This window comes from Temnothorax curvispinosus, unplaced genomic scaffold, assembly GCF_003070985.1.
Source record: "Temnothorax curvispinosus isolate PA1 unplaced genomic scaffold, ASM307098v1 QBEX01001787.1, whole genome shotgun sequence".
Lineage (NCBI taxonomy): Eukaryota > Metazoa > Arthropoda > Insecta > Hymenoptera > Formicidae > Temnothorax > Temnothorax curvispinosus.
In genome coordinates, this window is record NW_020211567.1 from 355,878 (window position 1) to 382,800 (window position 26,923).

Here is a 26,923-nt window from a genome sequence, read left to right on the forward strand (position 1 = left end):
AAGATATTTAAAATGATTATTCAATTAACTGTAACTAAGATATTGTAACAAATTTTCATAATTTGCCATAAATAAATTATTTTCCGCGAAATCGAGAGACCGTCGGACGGCTGCCGGAACAGTTTGACGAAATTAAGGCTCACTTTTGGCGCCTCTGGAACTCAAGGTTTCAGAGCGTAAAGCTCGAAACTCTCGGCTTGCACGCCACAATGCAATCGCGCGTCGTCTCGCAGTTCCGTCGTCGTGCGGTAATACCGTGGAATCGAATTATGCGGCGTCGGTCGCCGCGGGAGATGGGAATTAATAGTTTCGGTCGGCGAGGAGAAAAGCTACGCGTCGACGCGGCGATGAGGGAATAGGGACGCCCGGCGTTGTTCGCCGATGGGACCGGGTATGGATATTGGGCACTGGGCTGGCAGACCTGCCTGAGCAATAAATCAAAGCCGTCCCGCGGTAATATACTGCTCGGTCAGCCTGTTTAACCGTAATAAAGCGCATTGCTCCCAAAGCGACTGGAATCGAGAAGTCTCGCAAGACACGGTTTCACCGATGTTTCGATGTAAACTCCGCGAAAATCGATCACAACATCGCGTTTCCAGTATATCTTGCAAATCTGAATTTTGGATGAATATTGTGTACAGTTAATCCCTTGAGTGCTCTGGGGGAAATATAAGCTTCAAATACTTCCAATAAAAATTAAATAAGTACACAAAAATTTTTGGATATTTTAGAATATTACCAAATCTCTAACTTTGAGACAGAGCAACATTTTAAAAATGAAATAAACGAACTCATAAATAATACAGAATTATTTTTTATATAAATAATTCTGTATATATATGTATATATCAATATATCTGCAGTTAGTTTTTTTTCTCGTGTATGCCTGCAATGTTTAAAAAGTTAAGTCGACGCTGTTCAGACTCTTGAATTAGGAACCCTGGTCGCGTGGGCATATGTTGGATATGATTTTGTACGAGATAGTTAAAATTCGTTGAAGACGTAGTTAAGACGCGATTAAGCTCCCTTGGAAGTACGTGAGGAAAAATCGTCGAGACTTTCCAGGATCGCGGCGCGAAACGTCCTCGGGCTACCTCCGAGGACGAAGTCGACGAAAGTTTCTTTCCGAGTGGGCGACAAATATCGTTTCCACCTCGATTCGATAGCAATCGAGGGAAAACAAACGCTCTCGCTCGAGGGGCCGAGGATGGATTATCCCACCGATGCCTCTGCGATCCTTTTTTTCGCGTCTTTTCCGACCCTCGCGGCTTAAGCTAACTTTTTTATATTCCTCGAGCAAACATTATAATTTTTTTCCTATTTGAATGGCAAACGCCCAGGAGCTCAATTTTTACGTGCCTGGTTTCGGATTCAGATTCTTAATGCTTTTAAGACAGTAAACTATGTTTTATATATAAAACTTTATACACAGAAAAAAAGAAGTGTTAAACCAACACTGATATACTTGTATATACGCAAGAAAATATAATCTTCTTATAAGAATTTCAACTTTTTATTTTAACTTTTTTTTTCTCGATTGAACTATATAAAACTTCGTTTAACTATATAAATCTTCGTTCAAGCAAGTTTTCTTCGTTTAATGCAATATAATCTCAGTTCAAGATTATATATACTTGTGTATTTACAAGTATATAAATATAAGTATAAAGTGTTGATTTGACACTTCTCTTCTTTCTGTGTATATGTTACTGTGTGTAGTACATACTTTATTTTGCAATCTAAAAATACAATTACATAAAAAATGTAATCAAGTACTTAAGTACTTAAGTTTCGGGGCTAATAAGCGATAATACATTTATACTCAGAATTCAATACACTTTCTAACCACCGCATAAAAAATACATTTTATCTTAAAAACCAAAGTTGACTTTAGATTTCTGAAACGCCTCTATTTATAAGAAAAAGTATATTACTATATAATGACCTTCTTGAAATCATCCAACTTTTGTATATAAAAATTTTTCATACAACACAAGTTATACAATTAAGATGCCCTATATACATGTATCCATTTTAGATATTTATAAATTTAAATAATGCTGAGAGTGTAATTTTAGTCTACAAAATAAAAATCCAATTTTAATTAATTCTATATTCTCACCTTAATCAATTTAATACGTGCGCGAATCTTTTATCTGTCTTTTAATCTTATATGTATATTAATTGCAATATAATGCAATATATGTATATCAAATGCTGAGATCGTTAATTACCGCTCAATGTCTCTTATCTCTTTAATACGGATAATATGATTCTACGTACGTCTAAATATAATCTCTACGAAAGAAATACGCTCGTCCAACCCGAGAAAGACGTTTACGACGATCAGGATGCGTTACATCATCGACCGCAAGCATCCCGATGTTTGCTCCGGACCAATTCGGACAATTTGACGAGCGGCCGGTCAGTGATACGGCGCCATTGCCCAGTTTCGGAGTGCCTATCCCGGTGCGTAATGCCGCATAACCGTTCTGCATTACATACGGACGTAGGATCGGTATGCGAGAGCGCGCAACCCTTCGTGCCCCACGCCCGGGAGCGCGCGCGCGCGCGCCCGCGCGCCATCATCCACCCTCCCGAGAGCACGAGGTGGGTAGGGAAGGCATGTATTTCGCGGGGTGAATAGCCGACGCGGTATGTTCCTGGCTCGACGCCAGGCCGGGGTAACTATCAGCGCTACCACATTAATAGAGTTTTATTGTTATTTACGGCAAGGGGGCGCCCACACGCTCCCCTCCCCCCCCCGCCACTATAATAACCCGTCCGCGTATTAATCGCTGCACGTTCGATTTATTTTATTACGCGCTACTTTAAACGCCACTCGTTGCGCCCATTTCATTTGCCGTTCGTATATTCGTCCGCGCGAATATCGGGGCGCGTTCAATTGTCGTGCGTAAATCGCCGCGATTGTGATCCGCGCGATAACGCTCCGCTTTCCCCATGCGACGCGGGGTATTATTACGCGATGAATCATTTTTTCCCGTTAATTCTCTCGTTATGTGCACGCGTGTTTATCGTTGCAAACCCAACACGCGCGCTAAGCGCCTCGTTCTCTTTTCGTTTTTTGCATTTATTACCATATTGGATATTTGTACGAGGTTTATCAACTGGTACGTGAAACCAAGCAGCAGAGAGATGCATCGCAATACCTCTGTCACAAATCGATTAATAATTGTCATTTATTTATATTAATCCTTCGTCCAAAACGAGCGAGAAGCGTGAAGAGTGAAACGTCGTGCAATTTCCGGAATGGAGAAACATCTACATTTTTATTGTCGTTAATTTTGCAGCCGATGGCAAGCTGCAGCGTACAAATCGGAATCGAATTAGGAAACTTTGCAGAAACAAATCTTTGCGTGAGAGAAAGCGCGCCGGACGTGATTGCACAATGTAGAACGCGCGCGCCTGTTAGAACGGATATATTTTTAAAAGTTATCTCGTTATCGCCGCCGACAAACTCGATCAATTCGTCCGCGTCACGTTCGCGCTAATGTATCTCCGTCCGCGTGCGGACGCGGGCGTTCCAGCTTACAGCATCTTACACTTGGGCGTGAAATTTCAGAAGACGCGGCGCGGTGCGGCGTGGCGCTGTCACGCGAGCGTCGAGAGCGTCGGATTTCGCGAGAGTGCCACTTCACCCGGTGTCGGCGTCGCATCGCGTTGCATCTTCCCCCAAATTATTGACCTCTAGCTCGTGTGATGCGGGTGATGCCTCCGCTTTTTGCTTGAAGAGTGCTGTCACGAGAACAGCCCATTTCATGGTCGAAACCTCATCATTTTAGTCACAGAGCGATACAATTTTTGCTTCGGTCCATTATTGTAACGTCTTCACCGCGCAGCATCTCTGTGATAGGCTCAAAAGCACAAATTCTCCTGTTAATTACAACTAATTTTCAAATTTAAATAAATTTAATGAGGGAAGCTTTGTTAACATCAAGATATATTATATGTACAATTTTTTCCTTAATATTATTTTAAAAAGATAATAACAAAATAGGCGGATTATACAAATAATAATACTTAGGATGTATTGGACTCTCAGATAAAAAATATATTTTGTTCTCGACTTTTCTTGTTAACTATAACTAATTCTATTTTTAAATTTAAATAACTTTAATGAGGAGATTTTCGGTAACATCAGGATATTATATATATATATATATATAATTTCTTCTTCAATATTATTTTAAAGATAATATCAAGATAGACGTGTTGGACTCTTAGACCAAAAATATATATTGTCTTGCAACTAAATCACAAGAAAAAAATAACACGATCAATCATTTTTTTGTTTTGAAATTAATTTATTACGCGACGATTAATTTCGATGATTAATTTCGCTCCTGGACGAAAGGTCTGTAAAATCGCTTTCTCAATCCTCCAGCTGACAATTATTTCTCGCTGCTTGTCACTTAAATACTCGCACGACATTCCGGATTCGCGTTAATCCCCTCAAATAGTAAGCGCAGCGTAGCGATCCCGCCGACTGATTAAAGTAAATACGCGCTTTGATCACGGTGTCTTTCGTCGTAGATCGCAAGAAGCCAATTTAGCAGACTCTCGTCACAATAAATAATTGCGACGCGTCAAAGTAACGATTTTAGTGCGCCAGGCTCGTTAACGCGCGGATTATGGCCGCGCTTTGAAGCGCGCCCCGGCGCGCGACGCTTTTCCTACAGGAGATAGAGAACGCTTCTAATTAAACTAAGTCTTTGATCCCCGAAAGCTCGAAGAAGCCGTAGCTAACGTCAAACGTTGGTTCCGCCTCGCCGTTATTAATTCGGATAAAATTCCGACTGTTCGTCTAATGTTATTCGTCTGATATTACGCGCCCTGCGCGCGATACCTCGCGAATTGCCAATCTTCAAAAATATATCCACGGCGCGAAAGCGGCAGAATCGCGCGAAATCCCACGGGCTTCCTTTCAACCTGTTCAGCATAAGGAAATCGAACGATTCCCATTTCAGTACATTCGGTGTGATGCACGTGTTTCGCGCGAGGCCATAAAAAGCCTCGTTTCTTCGTTCAATTTTAAATCCACTTTAGGCGATCTGAAATTTCGCGTCTAAATTTAGGATGTAATTCTATTCATAATCTCATGAGCCGTGTATAATATATGTAAAAGATACTTGAAAAATGAGAATATACATCATATACGTCAGGATATATGGCACGAAAAAATTATAAATAAAATTCCACCATGAAATCTCACGCGAGTTATAAATCGTCTAAAGTGGGCTTAATGATCAATGCTCTCGCGGCACATTTCTTCGCATCTCTTTAAATAAGATGAATATCGGGATCATTAAGGGTCGTGGCGAATGGAAGAAGGGGGATGCCGTTTGACATAACGAAAAACGAGTATCGCAAAGGGCATCTAAAGGCACGTCGGGAAACAGGGGGACCGGTTACTGTACGAAGATAAATGTTCGTATTCGGAGTAGTTACAACGGGGCTCGTTTAATTTAAGCGGCTAAAGACGTCACGTATTTGATAAACGAGAATTCCAAACGTTCGGTTGGCGCCATGTAATTCATCCGTGAATTTTGCCCTTATTCGTACGTCGATCATGCCAGTTTTGCACGCGTGGTTGCTCGACGTGATTTCATATACGCGGAAGGAAGTAGAAATAACGATATCTGATGGTCAGACGGCGAAAACTCGATACGTTTATTTCATTTAATAATTGCATTAAAAAAAAAATGTTTTTATTTTTTTGCGAGATCGTTTTACATCAAGTGACTGAAATTACATTATAAAATACAACTTCCCTGACAAAAATTTTATAAGCATGTGTTAGTCATACTGATAAATTGTTTGTTTTGTAAATTTTATTTTAATTAAAACAGTAATTTAATTAAATTGTTCATAAAGATATTCGACGTAGAACGTTAAGAAGTTTTTTTTAGAATATACGGAATATATATATTTAACGTAAAATTTCGACTCTAAAGAGAAAAACTGATTCCGCTCATATTTAAAATGCTACCTTAATGTAATCAGTAGTATCACTCAGTAATTAATTAGACATTTAAATTAGTGTCGACTATGCGCGTATAACGTTTTAGCTTTTACCTCACCGCAATTTTCGTGGATTTTCCCTGTTTTTCTCTCTTTTTTTTTCGCGAGCGGAACGCGGAACACGAGCAGACGCGCCCCCAACGTTTCCGCTTCCGACGCGAGCGTGTGCCAGTCGAGCGAGTTACGTCGACGGGAGACAATGAAGGGCCAGTAACAATGGGCACGTAGAAAAGGGCGGCAAGATGGCTACCGCGGGTGTCCAGAGGTGTGGCGGTGGGAGAGAGCGACAGAGAGACAGACACAGAGAGAAAGAGGGAGAGAGATAGAGATAGAGAGAGTGCACAGCTCTTTCGTTGCGAGACGGTTGCGAAAAGAGAACGTCGCGGGATGCAGAATGAGACAAATGATGAGTCCCGGGCGAGTCCAGGGGGTGTGAGGGGATACCACCATTTAACATGTAGCTGAATAGCCATCTGGAAGAATGGCGAATGGATTCTTCCCCGAGAACTCTCGGCTGTCTTCCCTCCCGACTCTCCTATCCCCCCCGGGATTTCATCCGTCGCGGCGCTTCAACGCCTCGATCACTGAATTACTTTCGACCGAAAAAGAGACGAGTCGGACGCCATTATCGCGGTGGAATTTCTGGGGAAAAGGTATATTCCTTCAAAATTCATGTATAAAATCATATCGAGATAAAGGAAGATCCTCTGAGTGATAAGGAGATGAAAAAAGATTTGTTTTTAGAAACTCTTTGATAACCACTGTATATAGAGTTTATATGTCATTTTAATGATTTTACAGTAATTATTAGGTTTATTTTTTAAAAACTAAACAAAACGGGGAGGTCTCGTGACTTTAAACAAACTATTATTTAAGCAATCTTTGAATTTTATTTTTTATTTAACAATTTTAGGTATCTCAAATTTGTAACTAATGACGTAAGAGAACTTTTTAAAAATACTTAAAAATAATTTTTAAATCAAATAATAAACTATTTTTTTTATCTTTTGTTGAGATAATGCAAAGACAATAATTAGAATGCTCTTTTCTCTCTCTCCCCTCTATCAAATAAAATTTTTGATATCTGCAAAAATGCTTTTCATTCTCGACTGGATTAAGCGTTCTTGACTCATAAGGCAGCCGTGTTTACGTTGTCAAACTGCTGTCGCATCCTCCGATCTATTTCCTCCGCAATATTCTTTGTCACGTTCCTCTCGCATCCTTCTTTTTCTGAGCAGCCGGCCAACTCTTTATCTTCTCAACGGGAGTTTATTCTTGCGCCAAATAGAGTAAAGCGGCGAAAGGCAAGAGCGAAACGACAAAATGGATGGAAGCCACGAAATTTCGAGACTTTATTCGCTACAATCCCTCTGTCGTAGCGCGAGTCCCGCGTACGTTGTTTAATTATTTGTGATGGCCGTTTTTATCCCGACTTACCATATAGGATTTGGCTTAATATAGGATTCAAGATCCGAGAGAGTGAATGGAAGATTCACGTAATTAAGCGGTCACGTATTTCAAGAGAAAATACGAGAGAAGTACATTGTTTCTTGTATAACATTTTTAGTTGTATAAAATAATTTTTTAATATATCTATCTCAAAATAAAGTTGGACAAATAATCCTTTCGAATAATTTCACTTGAATAATTAAAAGTAGATTATTAAGAGATAATTAAAGAAATTTGTTTCATTATTTAAATTGTCTCTTGGTAGCTTTCACCTGCAGTCTCGATTTGAAATAGATAAAGAAAAAGAGGACAAATTGCTGCAAGAAATATGAGATCGTGACACCAAAGCATCAAAACTTTTGAAGTGCTCTCCTATAAAATCATGTTTTTCATCTTTATATATACCTTTTCTCCTATATACTGAACCAATTCTTATAAGTCCTTTCTTATATCAGAAATGAATAGACTATACTTTGATCAGTTAAGAATAATTATAATTGTGAAAAGATACGAGCAATCAAGGTTGCAAAAAAGACTAACTTTTTCAAACCGTAATTAAAATTTAAAAGAGCTTATTTAAAAAAAAAAACGATGGAAAATAATAGCTGATCATATCAATGAAAAGAATAAAAAGAGAGAGAGTAGAAGAGTTAAAAAAATAGATAATTTGAATATATTAATCTAGTGATAAGAAAGAGAGAGGAGAATATAAAAATATAGACAGTTTTGCTATAATTTCGTAATTGTATCTTCGCCTTATTTAAGCGCCCCTACAAAAATTTTTATATATCTTAATTCAAATTTATAACATACACTGTTAAAGGTTAGAGGATGAAATTTAAACCAATACCATGAGTTAGATTTATTTTGTTATTTTTAACTACCATGTGCGTCAAAATTTATTAGTTTGAAACAAAATAGGATTATTTTAACTCCATTGGTTTAGTCAAATTAACATTGTTTTAGTTAAATTAACTAAATATTGAGTAGGAGCAGTGGCGACCTATGGAATAGTTAAAAATTACTCAAATTTGAGTTTAATTTAACCCTATGAATTTAACATGAATGGCAATTTTAAACGTCAGGTTGCGATTTACACTACTCTATCATTTTTATAAATAAAACAGATAAATAGAACCGACATTTCATCACAATGTTTTCGCAAGGAGACGACGCACAAAGGAAGGGAGAAAGCCGGCCGCACGGGATGAAGGAATTCGATTTCGACGTATTTTGCCTGTAATCCGAACTATACCCTCTGGCTCGAGAACTCGGTCTTCTCGGCTCCTGGCCTGGGCCCGGTCAGGGGAAAGAGGGCAACGGGGGAAGTTTTCCCGGACGATGTTATATCCTTATACTTCTTTCCTCCCGGCCGCGGTGATTCTGGCTGAAGGATAAAGGACGATTTTCGGGCACAAAGATTGGAAATCGCCCTCCTCGCCCGTTATTCCCCGGGCTGAATGGCGGCCGCGAAGTGGCGCGACGTTTTTCTCCCCGAGGGTTATTCTGAGACTCTCCGGAGATTCTAGAGATTTTTAGAACTTCATAGATTTCTGGCTCCATCTGATCAAACCCTCAGATCCCGCGGACTTATCGAGCCATCGGATCCCCCACGCGATCCGCCTCTATTATAGTTTCTTTTTTTTCTTATAAATTTAGGAACCTTCTCTGCGAATTCCTTGAACTTATTGAATCGCGATCCTGCATTAGATAAGGTATTAAGGTACCCTTCTCCTGATCGGAAAAAGACAGTCGAGTCGTCATCATAAGTAGCTTTCGATGGTCTGTGATGAGTTATTGGCGGGTTCGCGGTCGACTTCCGCGTGTCGCGGGGAGACTAATTTACGATCGGAACCCTTAAGCGAAGTTTACATTATAATAACCTGACACACACGATTGGAGGTATCGATCGATGTACTAACTTCATAAACTCGTTGAATATGAAAACGATTTATCTCCCAATTCTAATAAATATATATATTTTTTATAAAATTTAATTTCTATTATAATCAAAGATAAGAGAAGAGCATTCTTTAAGCACAAAGATAATTCTTCTAAGCTGAAATTTACAATTCAAAAATTTTCAATTTTACGTATTCGAGGAAATAGATACTCTGGTATTCTCTCTCTGGAATTTGAAAATTTAATAGCTTTGATATATAAAAAGCAGAGATTTATTGACTCTATAACTAAATGGTACTGAAGATGTTAAAAACGCAAAAAAGATACTAATAGCCGAAGATTCGAGGGATCGATAAAATAAGCCGCAGCTTATTTTCCTCCTCCCCATTCTATGTCCGGTAAATTATATGGCGTTATTTTCGGGATAAGTTCGATAAAACCCGCACGGACTCGCGGCGTGAAAAACGGCTTGGAGGGAAAAAAAATTGTAAAAAATATAGGTCGTGTGCGCGCGAAACGATAGCCCGCAGGATTCGAACCGAAATCCCTGATAAATTGTCCAAGAACGCGAGGAGGGAGAGAAAACAAAGGAGAAGAGGGGGGAAAGAGTTACCTATACGCGTCTCTGCATTTTACAGGTCGGACATTTTCTTTCGGCCGCCTCCACCCCGATAGATCCCCGATCTTTTCTCGCGACTCGATATAAGGTTTCGGCTCGATAAGCGTGCACCGGCGAAAATGAGAGCCCTAAAGCTCGAACGGCAGCACTGCGACGCCCCGATAAATTTCTGAAAAATCTTATCTCGCTCGTTCGCAAAGTGGATGATGAGTGGCGCCAAAATCTTCCACGGGTATTACAATAAATTAATCCTTCCACTTGTGTCCGATTTATGTGTTGAAGAAAGACAGAGTAAAATGATCGTTCCTGGTTTGAAGTTTTAAAATGTCTAAGACTGCAAGAAATAATCTGTTACTTAATATAATCACTTTCACATATCCTCTTTAAAATCGTCTAAATATTTAGTGTTTTCAATCCGCGAATAAAAAAAAATATATATATATATAGTATCTAATTTAAAAAAATATATATGTAACGGTTTTTAAATTACAATTTGAGCTCTTCCTTCCTGATGGAGATCTTCCGTTAACGAAGTTTTTTACGTTATTTGATAAAGTATTGATAGAAGGAGAATCGCGTGATTTGTAAAACACAGAGGCGACGCGCGCGCTAGTGCAACTGGTCCGATGCATATCGGCGCTGAAACGCCTGATTGCATCGCGGGCCGATTTCAGGAACGAGGCAAGCTCCTCGTCTGCATTGTACAACCTATGTGGCCTGATTTTATCATCAGATGAAACGCTGACAATTTCGAGTCGCGTCACCTGTTGCACCAAAACGACGTGCTTCCTCGAGTGCATTATTAGAATTGCAGCCGCGCCTATCTCTCGCGAATCTCTCTGGCCGATTATCAACTCTCGAAGAGACCGTGCAACTTTCTCATCGCCGATCATCTGTATAAATTCAACGATTTGTATCGTAATAACGATTTATATCGAATTCGTGGACTTTTTTTTCTAAGCGAAACCTGCCGTCTTCAGAAAGTTACTTTCTCAGATATTATTTTATTAGAATACACTGAAGAGAATATATTTCTTTTCAATATAATTGGTTTTGCAAACAATTTTAATTTTATTTTAATAGAGCTTTAATTTGCGATTTATTGCATAAAATGTTATAATTTAAATAAGTATAAAAGGAATTTTTTGCAACATTTTTACTAAAAAATAATTCTAAAAATTTCACAAGAAACACATGTTCGCTTGTCGTCGATTGTCAAACATTCCGCGAGGACTGTAATTTGATACATCAAATATAAATAGGAACAGATAATTTGCACGTCCGTCCGATTCTGCCGCTTTAATTCCGAAATACCGTGTCTTTTTTTTTCACTAAAACAGAAATTATTCAAGCCGAGAGTTGCGCGCGGTTTGTCGCGACCCACCTGAGTCCCCGCCGGCGCGGCGCGAAATTAGTTTTGCAACGGAAACAGGGCTGTCGAGTTATTTATTGCGGGCTTTCGAAAAAGACCGGCGACCGCACGCGCGTGTGTGTGTAAAAGGATTAATTTAAATATTTAACAGGTTTCACACAACCTGTCACACAAGAGTGTCGTGCGTGCGTTTGAAAGAAAAATTATTATTAAAAAAATATAGATATATGTCCTACGCGCGCATGGCACATGCACATTCACGAACCAGAGATTTAAAATACATCCCGGATAGTCTGTTACGCATTTAGCCGAGTAAATTGTCGCTGCAGCGCGTCCCGACGCATTTTTCCGAATTCGTTACGTCGCCGACCCCCTCGATCGAGAAATAATCGCCAGGGATCGATTTCCATATCCGACGGTACGAGACGTGTCTTTTACAAAATTTGGAATATTTGTGAGAGAGAGAGAGAGAGAGAGAGAGAGAGAGAGAGAGAGAGAGAAAGCAAGCGCGATGGAAATTAATTTCAACCGGGCGCTCCACGCCCGCTCTCCACCCTCTCCCGCCCCCTTCATCTGCCCCCACGCCTTTTTCCAGACGACGAGCTGCCACTCTTTTTCCTCTTTTCGTTTCGCGTCAGGTGACAGCCAATTTTTATCCCACTGATAGCATTTGCAATTCCGATGCATGTGCGAGCGTCCCGCGCGTCAACGGAGGCGCCTTTAACTGCTTCTTTCGGTTCTCGCAAGAACACGCCGGTACTGATCGATCTCAAGCTCCGAAACCGAGTTGAACTTTTTATCGTCAGTCAATTTAAAAAACTCAACTTTCGAACTTGTAATATCAATATTATTTTTAGCTAAACTATGAATCGAACTCGGTTGTCTTTTGAAAAAGAGATTTATGACGCTCCCAAAAACCTGCGTGATATTTAATGAGTTTGCCTGAAAATAACGGAACTTTTGAGAGAGAAATTCCGAATCAATTTGGAACAAACTGCTAAAAGTTACATCATAAATTTGTTTTCTATTAATTGTGTCTCACAATTAACGAATTATTTATTTCACTTTATTTTGTTTTCAGTTTACGTTCCTAATGTTATCTGAAGTATTGTAGAACATCGACGCATAATAATGATATCGTCGCGAATTATGAGGGATAGCGCGGCGATAGCGCGGAAGGAACGGCGGAGAGAATTCGTAGACCGGAAAGGGTCAGGGAGAGAGGCCGGGCTAAATCATGTATCACTAATAGCGAATAAATGTAGCGTGAGCGAAACAAGGGCGTCGATTTGCGTCTTGATGACTAAAATTATCTCGCACGTTGTGGAAAGCACGTTATGGAAAGCGCGAGCGTTTAATCGTAAACCGATACTAACAATCGATTGAAACGTTGCGTGCAAGATTGAAGTGGAATCTAACAATACAATTTGTGAAAGCTCAATAATCGAGAAGCCACGTAATGATGTAATTTCAATAAAATTAAATTCACAGAAAATAGTGTGCAAATTATACTTTACCTAAAATATTTCAAGTTGAAATAGTTTAATTATTTTTGTAAGAATAAAATAAAGGCTTAAACGCGTTATGTAATTATTAAAATATATTTAGAGAGATGCCGGTAGAATATTTTTCGAAACTCTTGTATCGCTATGGAGAATTCCTTTCAAGTATACTTACTTATAAAAGATATAAAAATTATGAAAACATAAATTTAATTATGTCGAAAAATGTGAGGCTCTCCGAGTATCCCAACTTTATCGATACACAGCTTCTACATGTTGTAACACGATATATATTGTAAACTGCTTGAAGGCACGGAGAGTGGAATATTTCCTTGAAATCGACGTATAATTGCTAATAACAAATATTGGCGATCTCTCTCATATACTTTGCAAATAAATTCAGGTTATCAGCTCGCCGATACCTATCAAGCGTATCATCTTTACCGTTGGAAAAATCTCGCAGATATTAGCCAATATAATAAGGAGTAAAAATAGATTGGAGAATCAAAAAGAAAATAAAGAATGAATTTATTTTACATTTATTTGTACGAATCAGAAAAAGTCAGAACAAATTTAGAATTTGGAATTAAAATTGTCAAAAGTTATTCATCCAAATCCCATACTTAAAAGTCTTTAAATTATATGTGTGACTTCTATTTATTATTTCTTATAAATTATTACTTAAATAGTAGTTTTGTTAACTACTATTTAAGTAATTTCGAGTAAAGTGGAAGGAAAATTTAAGACAAAAATTTTTTGGAGAAGTAAATTCATAATTCGTGAAAAATTCGTGAAAAATTATAAATATAACAACATTTAAAAAAAATTCCACACGTACATACTCACATACGCATACAAATCATTCAACTTTTGTTAAAAATCTCTTTTCTCTGGATTTCTTTCTCAAAATCGTATATGGTCCAATTACACTCTCTTATTCGATCGAAATATTCTGGTCAAGTCATGGCGACGGAAAACACTCACGGTGAACATTTTCCCTGATCTAATTTCGAAGGAAGCCACTTAATTTAAATGTCTGGCCTTCGTCCGACCTTCGCCCTTTATCGTTCCTTCGGGGATGGAATGAATTGCTACTTGAGGAATTAGAATTATACGTTTCCGGGAACAGCGCTCAGCTGGAATTTCTATCTTTTCTTATTTTTTTTATTGTCGCCTTTGTTATTAAACAAAGGGAGTGTCATTGCATCCGAGAAAATTTGAAGAAAAACTCCTATTCTTTGTAATGCATCATAGTAATATAAAAATGTAGATATGATTTGTTTCTACATGAATTTGCCCAAAATTATTTATCATAACTTATAAGTCAGTTTCTAAAATTGGTTTATAAAATTTGAATGAATCTTTCTCCCTTTCGGAGAATTCACTAACTCAAGGCAGAACTTGTAAGACGTTCTCGCCATTTAACTTGGTTTGGAAACAAAGATGCACATAATCTTCATAGATTTATGATCATTATCGCCGTTCCACACAAGGCTTATAGAGTTAAACTTTTAAGCTAATCTCCTGGCAGTCGGCCTGTCGATTCCCGGTTCCCGACGTTCCGTGTCCGCGTCCGCGTCCGCAGTTCCCCGGCACGACGACGATTTGGCACGATGACAGCGACAGTTCCCGGGGAAGTTTTGCGGCCGGAATGGATGAGTTTACGCTGAGTTCCGGTGGCTTTGACGGAGCTTCGCGGCCAAAACTTGGCGCGCGGAACTATCAAAGAGCGGATGAGAAGTCCGTGGCAATCAGTCGCTCTGTAGCCCGTGCTAATGCGAATTGTCGTTTAAAATGGCGGAATCCTCTCGACTCGGTAACTCCCGGCACGTTTGCTTGGCGCACGGCGAACTCGCGAGACCCCGGGCGAGACCGCGCGATTATTTTCCGCCGAGAAATAGTCGTTACTCGTTCGACATTCTCCGCTCGTCGTCCGCTCTATAAAAATCTTCGGAGACGCCCGACAATATTTCCCGCGGGATTCGCTCCGAGAATACAGAAATTCCCAGCTGTTCCAGAAACCGAGAAGATCCGATCGTTTCTTGGGAGTCCTCTTTCTGGGATCGAAAATGATTTGAATTCTTCATAAGCCTCTTAGACTTTTTTCAGGATATCTAAGTTTTCTAAGAGCGTTTCTGAAAAATCTGTGAAGCTATTTAAAATACAAGACCTACACGGGATTCTCTGGTTTATTGAGATATCGGAATTCAACCTTTTTCCAAAAGATTGCTAAAAATATGAGAAGATATCTGTAGAATACCACGCCTTTTTTTCGCTTTGTGATTAAAATGAATTTATCTCTATATACTGGACAAGTCAACAAAAATTTTTGAATCACATCAATTTTGTTTTTAAGAGAAATATAATTGTGATAAATTCAACTGTGTTCTGCTTCATTCTTTTGATCAGAGTAGCTACTCTTTCAAAAATCGGAAACGGCAATAGGAGTTAAGTGATACATAATTTTAAAGATCCTTCAATTCTCTTTACAATTGTTTCTTTTTAATTTGAGCGGATGTCTCTCTACATTTATACAATAATAAAGACTTTTTTCAATATTGGATATTTTGAAATATTTCCGGCGACATTGCTCATTCACCATCTTTTGATGTTGATCTTGTATAGAATCCAGTGTGGCATAATTTTACTTTTCAAGCTTTTCTGAAGAAAAAATTTAATGGAGGGACATCAGATGAACTTGTAAGCCGCTTAAGATCTTCTTTAAAAGATACTGGGTAAGTGTCATAGAATAACGCCGGAAATGTTTCACATGTATCTTTTATAGTAAGCCAAAGATAACAGTAACAGGGTATATTAAGTTGAACCTAACAATGATAGCAAAACGTTAATTAATGTTAAATAAATCTGACACTTTCTGATATTTACCGATTGTTCCGTGAAAATTATCTACAGAGATATTAGAGGTAAACCAAGACGCGCTATACCGAACCTTTTCCCTTTCTCTGCGATAATTATCCTCCACGAGGCGGGAGGTACCATTTCCCCCGGTGGTGCTTCAATTACGCCGCATCGCGCCGGTTAATTCCGCCCGCGGCGTCCAGAGGTGCCCGCGTAAACATCGGCCGGGCGAATGCTCGTACATACACACGGAAGACGTGCCCGTTGTGGAGTAAGGAGAATTTTCGTTAATCAAGCTACATCAGTGGCCGTCCCGGCCGCAACGTTATCGGCGGTCTCAATATCTAAATTATTGTTGCTCTATACGCGATGTATAGGAGAGAAGACAGATATTAGGCGCGAAAGAGAAAGCCAGAATCAGAGAGAGTGATGGGGGAGGGTGGAAGGGGGAGGAGAGAGAGGGAGAGAGATAGAGAGAGATCAGTCGGAGCCTTGGCACGTCATACAGGACACGTTCCTTTGTATCAGGACGTACCCTGATGCATGAGTGTGCACGATGCGATACCGCAGCCGCGCCTCTGCTCTGTAATACTCGTCGCTACGACGGCGGAATATCGAGACGATCGACTAAGGTGCCTTCGTGTTTTGCGGCTTTACCTCAGATCTGAAATGTCGTTTCGGAGCGAAATTGGGAGCCTTATTAAACAGCGATCTATTAAACATAAATTGAATCTGATCTAGACTGACGCTCAGTCAAACTGGTAATCAGAAAAATAGAGAGTGGAGTGATTAATAATAATTAATTTATTCTTCTCGCATAAACGTTAATTGTGGATACCGGCTATTATTTGTAACTAAATGTATGTATAGCATATTTTGTTACTGATTAATATTACTTATTTCATCTAATAAATAATCTGGATTCTTTAAAACTTATCTTTATCTTTATACGTATTTAAATCTTTTTTATCTATATATTTATGTGTTTCCAAGAGTCTTTAATCATCAGATCTAAAATGCATGACGTTGCGAGCACATGTTTCGAGATTAAATTTGCGCTCTCAACTTTTAAAGAAGAGCAGCTTATTAAAACGTATAATAAACAGCGTATAAGTGACAGCAGACTCTTTAAATTTGAATAACTCTTCGAACTTCGTATCTTGCATATTACGTAAAACGTCGCGTTCTTTTAAGCAAAAAGCTCAAGAGCGCCGACTGACGTTCGATCTGACGAGGAAGTTAATTCGACTCTTGGCTTCGCGCGCATTCAAACGTGATCGTCATATCTATAACGTATCTCGAGAGATCTCAGAGGACATCCCGGAATCTCTGTGAGTTATAGCTAATCTTTGAGAATCCGTAGGTGGGTGTGTGGGTGTGTGTGTGTGTGTGTATCCTGAGAATCCTGAGGATTTCACCGGATCCACGGGATACCTCGAGAATCTCCAAAATTCGCCGCTGAAATAGTGCGACTGCCTGGGCCCTTCAATTAAATGTGCATTCTTGCGGCCGGCACCGCAGACAAACATTTCTTGTTTAAATAATGTCGGGCAACGGAGGTTCATGCGCGGCGAATTATTTGGCCAGTCAATACAATTTTTCTAGCTCGCTGCGTCCACCGCCTGTTTGCCCACGAATCAATTTTACCCATCGTTCCATTTCTCCATTCCCCCCACCTCCGTTCCCGCCCGCTGGTTCTTCTTTCACCCGTGTAATCAGTATTTCAAAATCGATATTCGAAGTCAACGGCAAATATTTGCAAATCATACCAGCCGCTCGCAGATTCTGTCAGAAGTGGTTGTGATAATAATAACGATGCATAATATAATAATAATAGTAATGTGAAATATCCTTGCATCGCTCACGGTATGCATATATAGGATATTTAAGTTCATCATCTCCGTACTAAGAGATATCACTGACGAGAATACGTCGTATGATTTCGGTCGCAAATATTGCTTTATAATTAGTCGTTAATTAATATCGAACGCCGAACATCGCTCCACATATGTCGTCAGTCTAATTAAAATACGTAACGTGTTTTATACTCGCGCGACACGCGCATTGCAGCGTGTATAAAAATCGATCTTTTATTAATAAATTGTTATTTGCAGCTGTACGACTTTTACTAACAAATTGACAACGAAATATTCACGGCGGACTTTTCAGATGTTCCCAATTTTATTTAGCTTCGCCCCTCATTCTTCCGGATATAATAAAAAATAATTAATAATGACTGGTAAATGATAAATGTTAAATTATGTAAAAGGAATAATCGATGAGTCTGATTAAATCAATAGTGTAATGATGCAACTCTCAAGCTACTTTAAATTATTCCACAGAAAGATTTTGACCAGAATTAGTTCAGCAATCTGTAGATATTTTTTTATTTTTCTGGAAATTTGGAAATATCTCTTTCCCTTTGTTTCTTTTCGTTTCGCAAAAAAATCCCACTCTATAATTAACAAGTCAATTTTGACTCGCGTTCCCATGTGCCATCGCTCTGTCCCGCGACGTTGCGGATTTCAGACGTGGAATTTCCTGATTGACTGATTCGATCGCGCGTTCGATTACCGAGCGTAATTAGTTTGCGTTGTAAGCAAAACAGGACGACGCCCTCCGCCCGCGCGTCGCACCTGAAACAAGTTCGCCCTTTACGCCGGACCCCGGACCCACCCTATCGTGTTTGCGACGCAAATTTTCCCCGGTGCGTGCAAAAGGCAGCCACCGCATCGCTAATTAGAAGATTCGCTCGCTGCGCGGAAGGCACTCCGTTCCCTCTCCGACAGGGAAAGGAGAGAGCGGGAAAGGGGGAGAGGGGGCTTACCGACCCGGCATAATTAAATTCGGACCCCTTTAAGAAGCCGTCTCTTGACAATTCGCAAGGGCGGGCGCGCGTTCGCTTCCCTTTTAATAGCGAGTTAACAATGGCGTGATTGTGATTATATAGGAATGAACGGGGCAAGCAGAGCAGCCTTACCGTATTTTTGAGACGACCGTGGGCGTGAATTCTAATTGAGGGAAGCCCAACTCCTTCGGCCTCACATCCTCCAGGCTGCTGTACCTCACGTAACTACAAGGCGGCGGTAATGAAAAGGCTGTAACAAGAGTAGAAATTAAAGCAGACGAGTCGATAGAGCATCGGAGTTTATTCTACTATACGGAATAATTAATTTCAATAGAAGCCCTCCATCAATAGCTTGGAGGGTTGCTGCTCTTGCTTTAGAAAAATAATAATCACGACATCAAATATACACACAAGTTGTAAAAGAAAAATAAGAAGAAATAAAATTTAGAATTTAATTTTGTATTGTAAAAAAATATATAAATATGATGTATAAATCTTTTTTTAAAAATGTATATTTTATATTAATACAATTATTGTTTACCATATTTTGTTCACTAAATATATTAACACTAGAACTACCGAAGATTAACTTATAGCTGTTTCTACCGAAGGAATCAAAATAAGAAAAAGAGAAAACAAGTTTATAAAATTAATTATCTGTATATTTTAATAAAAATCAGAAAAAATTTCAGAGAAACTGTGATGTTTTAAAAATAAATAAATCATTATTTTTTAAAATGTCAAACAAATCATTTTGATCCCCTTGGTAGTTCTAGTATTAATACATATGTATTTAGTATCAACCATGTATATTTAACATCAAATATGAAAATATTGCGTTTATTTAAATTTAAATCAATTTATACAGAAAAACTGTCATTAAAATTACTATCAGAAACGCGAGATTTCAGTGATTCATTATATTAGCTTTTTTCCGGAGGTATCAGACTTAAAAAAAAACGCATCTCACACACACATCTTCTTAAAAATTAAAGAAGTTCTGAAATACACGCATCACATCTACTACATAAATGAATAGTAAAGCGATGACGCCGATGACGTTCTGTATTGATGTAATCGGCTTTGATAAAAAGTATGATTTTTATCGAAAAATGTCAGATTATCTTATACTTATATCTGTTTTCAATATTATTTTTTTTTAGCTAATTAATTAACAGCTGTTTACTAATTTAACAATGATTAATTCACATTTCGTACACGCTTTAATGAGATTTTTATCTAAATTAATATTATACTCCGGAAATGAACCGTCCAATATTCTGCGCTCGATAGCCCCCTCCCCCTCCTCCGAAACACTAATGTGAGGAAGAATCGCAACTGCAGCAGCGGGAAAAGTGCGGCGCGGGCACGCTTCTCGGTACCTACATAATTTCAACCTGGTCGGGCCATTTACGCGCAAGATTTTCGCTTGCGCGAGCGGCAAAAAAAATTTCTATCTCGACGGCCGGGGCGAAAAAATTCCTAGGGACGCACGTTCCCCATTTCTGCAAAACGCGTCTTTTTTTCTCCTCTGCCGACGTTCATTCTCGCTTCATTAACTGCGAATCAGCGACGTACCTACATTAAGAAAAAGAAAAGGAGCGGAGAGACGTCGGGTTATCAGAAGAAAGAAGAGAGAAAGGGGGATAATAGTCTGCGCGAGGGGGGTAGATTGTAAAATCGATGAGGCTCCTTCGAGCTCGCCAACTTTCGTCCGGATCTTTTTATTGCAAAAAAATCACCCGTTAATTTTCCCCGCTGATTAACCCTTTAAGCCTTACGTCCGTCAAATTAAATTGCTTTAAAATAGAATTATGAAATTTATTTTCTAATTTGTTGAAAATGAAACGAGCCGCGGTTCGAAAATGTGAATTCTGAAATTGCGAAATCGAACAAAGCCCCTCTCTCTGCCGAGAGAGAAGCGTGCCGCAGAAATAATTGCAAAGTCGAATTCCCGAATGGCGAAGGAGATTCCTCGAGTCTGAAAAGTTGGGAGACGATCGGCAAGAAGATAAAAGCAATTCGAAACGCTAATCGAACAATAGCTTCTTTCGCCCAAATATGGCGAGAGTAACTTTCGTGGGAATAAACAAGATCATTGAATTGCATTGGGATTGTTTGTTTTGGTGCTTAATGAGCGCGGCCACTTTTCGAAAAGTTGGAAAACGATCGAAGAGAGAATGGGCGGGAGAAGGGAGAAAAGACGAGGAAGCGGAGATAAACGTGGGTGGGGGAGGGAAAGAACGGGGAAGAGCGGTAAACCGCCGAGGTACTCCAATCAGCCTCCCAACTTTAACCGCGCTTCTGCCTTCCGGCTGGCAACTCCCGCTAATGAAAGGCGCGTGGCGCGTGTACACTCGCGCAAGAAACCGCCGTTCACGGTTGAACTTCAGCTCGCGTATGAAAATAGCGATAAATGATCAAGTTTTGCGGTAAACCTCGCCGCGATGCGTTTCGACGAAGCGTCTCTCTTCTCGGCCTCGAACATCGCCACAGGTATAAATTCGCTCGCTATAGCGTGTGCCGTATATCGCTGGTATATTTACCGGTTGAACGAATGAGATTATACGACTCCGCGAAATTGTCCGGTCATCCGGAACGCGTTCTCTGATGGACGTAATAAGTCAACCGGCTTTTCTCTCGCAGAGCCGTCACTCGTTGTTTACGATGACTTAACACCGACGACGGAGCGATGGTGGGTTTAGTTGTGGGTTGCAGCTCGCCCTCCCCCCCTCTTTCGGAGGGGTACGCGCGGAAGATAATTTCAATTTATCCACCTTTTCCCTTCAGCGGCGATGACACCGGGCGTCGCTCGGCGAGACATTTATTGCCACGATGAGGCATCGCCCGGGATTATTATGCGCTCGGGATGCATTCTTATGCGACGACGCTTAATCGTCGCTGTTCAACACCCTTGCCCACCCAGCCAGCCCTGCACCATTAATCCTCGGGAGTCCCTCGCGCCCCGGGATCGCGACGGGATTTCGAGATTTTTGCCGTGGTGAAAATTAAAAGGCGAGCGGCGTTCCGGCGCCCGGAACAAGCCCCCTTAAGGGGATGATCGCGGGATGACGGCGTTTGTCTAAACTCGGCGAGTAAGACAACGGCGTGAACTGAGAATTAGCGTCTGATTAAGTGCCTCGGGTTACATTAAATTAAAGGAAATTATTTAATCCTTTAATATATTTAATTCAGTGTCATTTTTTAAATATTAAAAATATATATCATAGAAAAAAATAGTAAAAAATATCTACGTATTTTTTTATATAGATGCGCATATGCCTGATGCATATACATTATATATGATATTTCTTACATAAATATTTTAATTTCTTATATAAGAAATTAATTGAAATGACACACTCACACACACACACACACACACACACACACACACGAATATATATATAAATTCTATTAAACTTTTATTTAGAATTATACAGATTTAAATTAAATTTTGATTTATATTTTGTGCAACTTTTTGTTTTTTCCAACATGTTTACTGAAGCCTTCTAACGCTGAAAATGTCGTGAATATTGCGACAAATAATCGCGTTTCACCTGATTGCATACCGCTCTTAAATCGTCGAGTTCCATTTAGCGCTCGCCGCTAACCGACTCCGACATGCTAAGAGCTTTCGTCTACTCTTTCAAAGGCTTTAAAGCTTTCACGCGGAATGACCGCCAGCTAAATCTCTCGTCGTTTCCAAGTAACAACAATAGCGATGGTAATAACAATTTCTCGAATCGGCCATACGTGAGCAAGAAATGAGAGAAAATCAATGGCTTCAAGTGAAAAAGAAGATGATGAGAACATATTAATTAAGTGGATGCAACTAAAGAGAGCTTATAGAGAGTATTAACAGAAATTTCCGTAACCACAAACGTAAAAAGTAAATTGATATGTGTATATGTTTATATAATATACAAAATTTATAAATTCTACAATATTTATTTCTGTGTTTATACTCCCTATTTGTTTAATAATATTTGAAATTGTCATTATAAATAATATTTGCAAATCTGTTACTTTTTAATTACATACATTCGTTAATATTTTATATTTATATTAAATATCGCAAGATACATTTGTTCTTGTTTAGGAACAAAAATTTATTTAAAATTAAATTCTTATTTTTACGTGACGAGAACGTAATAAAATAACAATAATATCAAAAAATACATTACAATTATGCATGTAATAAAACGCAATAACAGTTAAGGTTGTAAAATATAAAATGACTTAAAAAAATCGTTAACGCGCTTAGAATGTAAGTATGTGTGATTGTACATACAGAGTTGTAAAGAAAAGTGAAATAAACATTTATTGTTGAAAGCCGAATAGAGGTGCAACGAACGTTGCGGATTATACCCCGTTGCCTCAGGATGAATGAATGTCTAAAACCGCCGTCGCCGCCGGAAACACGTCGGACTGCGAGCAATAAAAATAATTGTCCGTGTAGTAACAACCAGCATGTTAACTGCAGCTCGCTGCAAGATGGCGGCAGAAACAAAAGGCTGGGAATGACGTTGTTTACGGGCGCCGATTGTTTTAAAAAGTGACGAGAGAGCCGAGCATCGCTATCGGCGGTCTCGGGAGAGTAAAAGAAAAGCAGAAAGAGAGAGAGAAAGAGGAAAAAAGAGGGGAAAGAGAGGAAAGATGAGGAAAAAGAAATAGAAAGAGAAAGTACAAAAGAGAGTCGAACTCTGGCGAGAGGGATGAAAAAGAGGGTGAGAGCTTCTTCAGCCGGGCTGGGAGACGCCGCTACGGGAACGAGCCCGATTGGTTTATTGGCCGGGATTAAAAAGCATTCTCGAGGCAATTGTTTGTAATTCTAATGAAAAAGCCGCATGATAAAGGAATCGCCGCACCGGTTCGAACGGCCCGGAAACTCACGCAACTCCGTTACCAATGTTTCTGTTCGCAGCCCATGTTTTCTGCTCGTGCGTGTAATACTCTCTATCGTATTCAATATTACTTTACGAGATTGTTAGAACGTTTATATGTTTACTTTCATGCGATATAAAATTGTACATAACGTATAATATCGCAGTAAATCTAATATAGATATGGCAGAGTGCTGTTGTGCAGCAATATAACTCCATCGACGATGTCTACAAAAATCGCAGTTCTTCGCCAAAGTGTTATTAAAAAAAGTTCCGACGATATAAAGTCGTATAATGAATAGCTTCGGAATATCTGGACCTTTGTGCGGCGCGAAACAGGAGCTTTCTTTTGAATTGGCCTGTATGCGCGGAATATGGTAGATACGAGGAACTCCACTTACCGAAGCTATGATTATTTCAAGATGCACTCACAAAAATTGGCTGCTGCGCACCCCTTTTTCAACATTTCCGCCCTGATACGCTTTCCCATCAGGACGTTCCCTGGCAACGATCTTATATGTTTCAGTTTCACCAAGCGTTGATACACCGAATGACTTTCGCTGAAATCTCGACCAAAAAATAGAATACCTCTCTAATTAATCGTTATTTAGTTATTTAAATATCATCATTTAAAAAATAGAGTTATATTTTAGTAAATTAATTTCTTGAGAAATATGTGGTAAAGTTTAAGAATAAAGTTTCTTATTTAAAGCGTTTATTAATGATTTTAAATATACGTTAAGCTATACGTTGATGTGCAAGTTTTCAAAGTCTGAATTTTTTTCGAATTTGCGAAACTTCGTAAAATTAAAACTCATGAGAAGTAAAAGCCACTCGAAACTACTCCACTTGCTCACTTGGGAAGTTTTCTTGCCGCAAACCCCTAATTTCCCACGGCCAATATTTCCGTAATTGCAATTTGAGCTAAATTTTTTTCGGCGAGGAAGTTACCTTCGAGTCCGTCAGAGAATTTTTCGAGTTTTACGACGTACATAAAAAATGTAGAAATATCGAAAATAGTGCTCGGAAACTCGTCGAGGGATGTCGAGCATTGCGACACGCCTTTACTTGCGTCGTAAAAGTCGGCGTCTCCCAGGATCAGGCAGTAAATTCAAACTATACCGTGATCAGAGAAAGATTGCCGAGTCGGCAAATTACGGAAAGGAGGGGGGGGGGCAGTCGGAGGGCGCGGGAGGGCGGATAGCTTGATACGGCGTGATTGAGGATAGGAATAAAAAGGGATTACGTCTATGCTTCCGGCGGTGTCTCCGGTTCGGTTAATCCGACATTGATTCATTTTTGATGGATTTAGATAAAGACGCGGGGAATTAAAAAAGCTACACACGCCCTCGTTTTTATCGCACAACAAGTTTCACTTTCCGCAAATTGTCATTTTATCTTCTTTCGGTAAGCCTGAGCTGTTCTTCCATCTTCATCCTTATCTGATTACGAACGTTTATTAGTACTTTTGCTTATTTATTTAAAAACACTTTAAAACTTGTTATTTCCTGCATGATCTAGAAATTAATTTAATTGTTAAGATATAGAAAAATATTAAAATTTGCAAAAATCAACACAAACTGATATTACATATTCGAGAGGAAAGAAAAAGATGGAAAAAAGGATAAAAAAACACCTTAAATATTTTCTGCAGTAATTGCATCTCCAAGACATTTGTCTTGCATCCGTATACACTGCAGTCTTGCATTTTGCAAGATTACGTACCCGCGCTCTGCTTGCTTATTTATTTATTTATTGCAACTATTCTTCATGTTCTTGCAGTCATTTCGCATCCTACCCGCGACGGAGAATAGATCGCCACATCCGGTCGAGTTTGCACGGGTTGCATCCTCGAGGAGGATAGGATGATAAACAACGGAGCGGCGTATTGACGGGAAATAAATCGACGAGGACCTCGTCGATCCACCATTTTTCGGCTCTCGCTCGCGATCCTTTTGTCGGCAACATCAGGAAGCATCAACAAATCTGTCGAGACACGCGCGCAGCTTCGATTCTTGGCGCCGGTCCAACGTTTCCGGTCCGCCGCGCGCGTTTACGACTCATCGCATCGCGGGCGAGTGAGCCCATGATTTTCTCTCTCTCTCTTTCTCTCTCTCGCACACACACCCGGTAGTTTTATTTTAATGGAGTCCGCCGGGCTCATCACGCGAGCGAAGATTTATTAGCGCCAAGATGCGCGAAGGGTCGCCGCGAATCCGAGGATGATAAAATGTTTTGAGCCTTTTGGAATTCGTAAAATTATACGAATCTTCGCTTGAAGAGAAATCTTCTTTCCATCACATAAATTTACGATTACGTTGTTTTATATAAACTTACAATTTCGGTTTATACGTTTCGATATAGGCACAGTTAAATTTAAAAGACATTATTAATTTTTTGTAATCAGATGTGTTTCGAAAAGCAATCTCTTTTTATAATAATAATATATGATACATTCGGAGTTTAGAAAATAGAAAACGACTTTCAGCTTTTTATTTATCTTCATATTATTATGGAAAGTTGTCGGGACAAAATGAGTTGTTGATAATTAGCTTCTTTTTTCACTTCCACTTCGCCGGCGCTGAAGCGTATCTGTCTATTAGCGTGGAAATGGCCGCCGCTAAGTGCTTTTTAGCTGATAATCGATTTAAGAGAGCTTGATAATTTTCCGATGGGCGTCGCTTTTTAGCCTTAAAAGCGACGCGCGCGATTAATTGCGCTCGAATTTTACGCCGCGAGGAGAATTGGAAAATTCCAGTGTATGGTATCTGCTTATATTACCCACCATCTTTGTGTGTTCAAACAAACGCATCGTTATCGGCGGCTCTAATGCGATCGAGACGGGATCTCGACGATCGATTGCCTTGCGCGGACGAAGACGGTGTTTGTGTCATCACGTTGTCCACGCAAGGATATCGACAAGGACTTCGCCAAAGTGAACCAGCGTCTTTGTTGACAGAAGGAACGTGTTTCGCTTACCAGCCGGCCTTTGATCACGCGATCTCCTCTGATCGACTGTAATCATCTCTCCTTGTCGAAATCCGCGGACAACTTTGATGACATCGATTGTCGCTCGTAATATTTCATTCATTCGCGTATCGCTTCTATTAAGTCCGATTCAACTCAAAAGTTATAAGACTTCTGACGAAACTAATATATGTAGAAGCTCATGTGAAATCATTTTCTCTCTTCAGATACCAAGCGGAATTATTGTTAGAGAAGGAAAATGTCGAAAAAACCATCCACGTTATTGCATACAAAATTTTATTCGCTGAAATGTGCACTTTGAAGTTAACGTATATGAAAAAATATATCTCTTTGAAGAACATATATATATATATGCATGAAAAAAAAATTATGAAACGTCGCGCTGACATAGCTCCGCGTCATTTGGATGGAAATTCCCGCCGGTGACAGGACGGTCTTCACATAAATCCCCTTTGT

The 26,923-nt window shown here is 39.5% G+C and overlaps 1 protein-coding gene across 1 annotated transcript in view; it reads right to left on the reverse strand.

The window, feature by feature from the left end:
• LOC112468553 overlaps positions 1 to 26,504 on the reverse strand; it is a 64,517-nt gene extending 38,013 nt beyond the window's left edge. Inside the window, exons 1-2 of the mRNA XM_025037779.1 lie at positions 26,459 to 26,504; positions 18,726 to 18,843 (exon numbers count right to left, since the gene is read on the reverse strand). Of these exons, the coding sequence (XP_024893547.1) occupies positions 18,726 to 18,843; positions 26,459 to 26,504 (164 nt within the window). The remainder of the gene's footprint in view (positions 1 to 18,725; positions 18,844 to 26,458) is intronic.
• Positions 26,505 to 26,923: the final 419 nt, after the last annotated feature.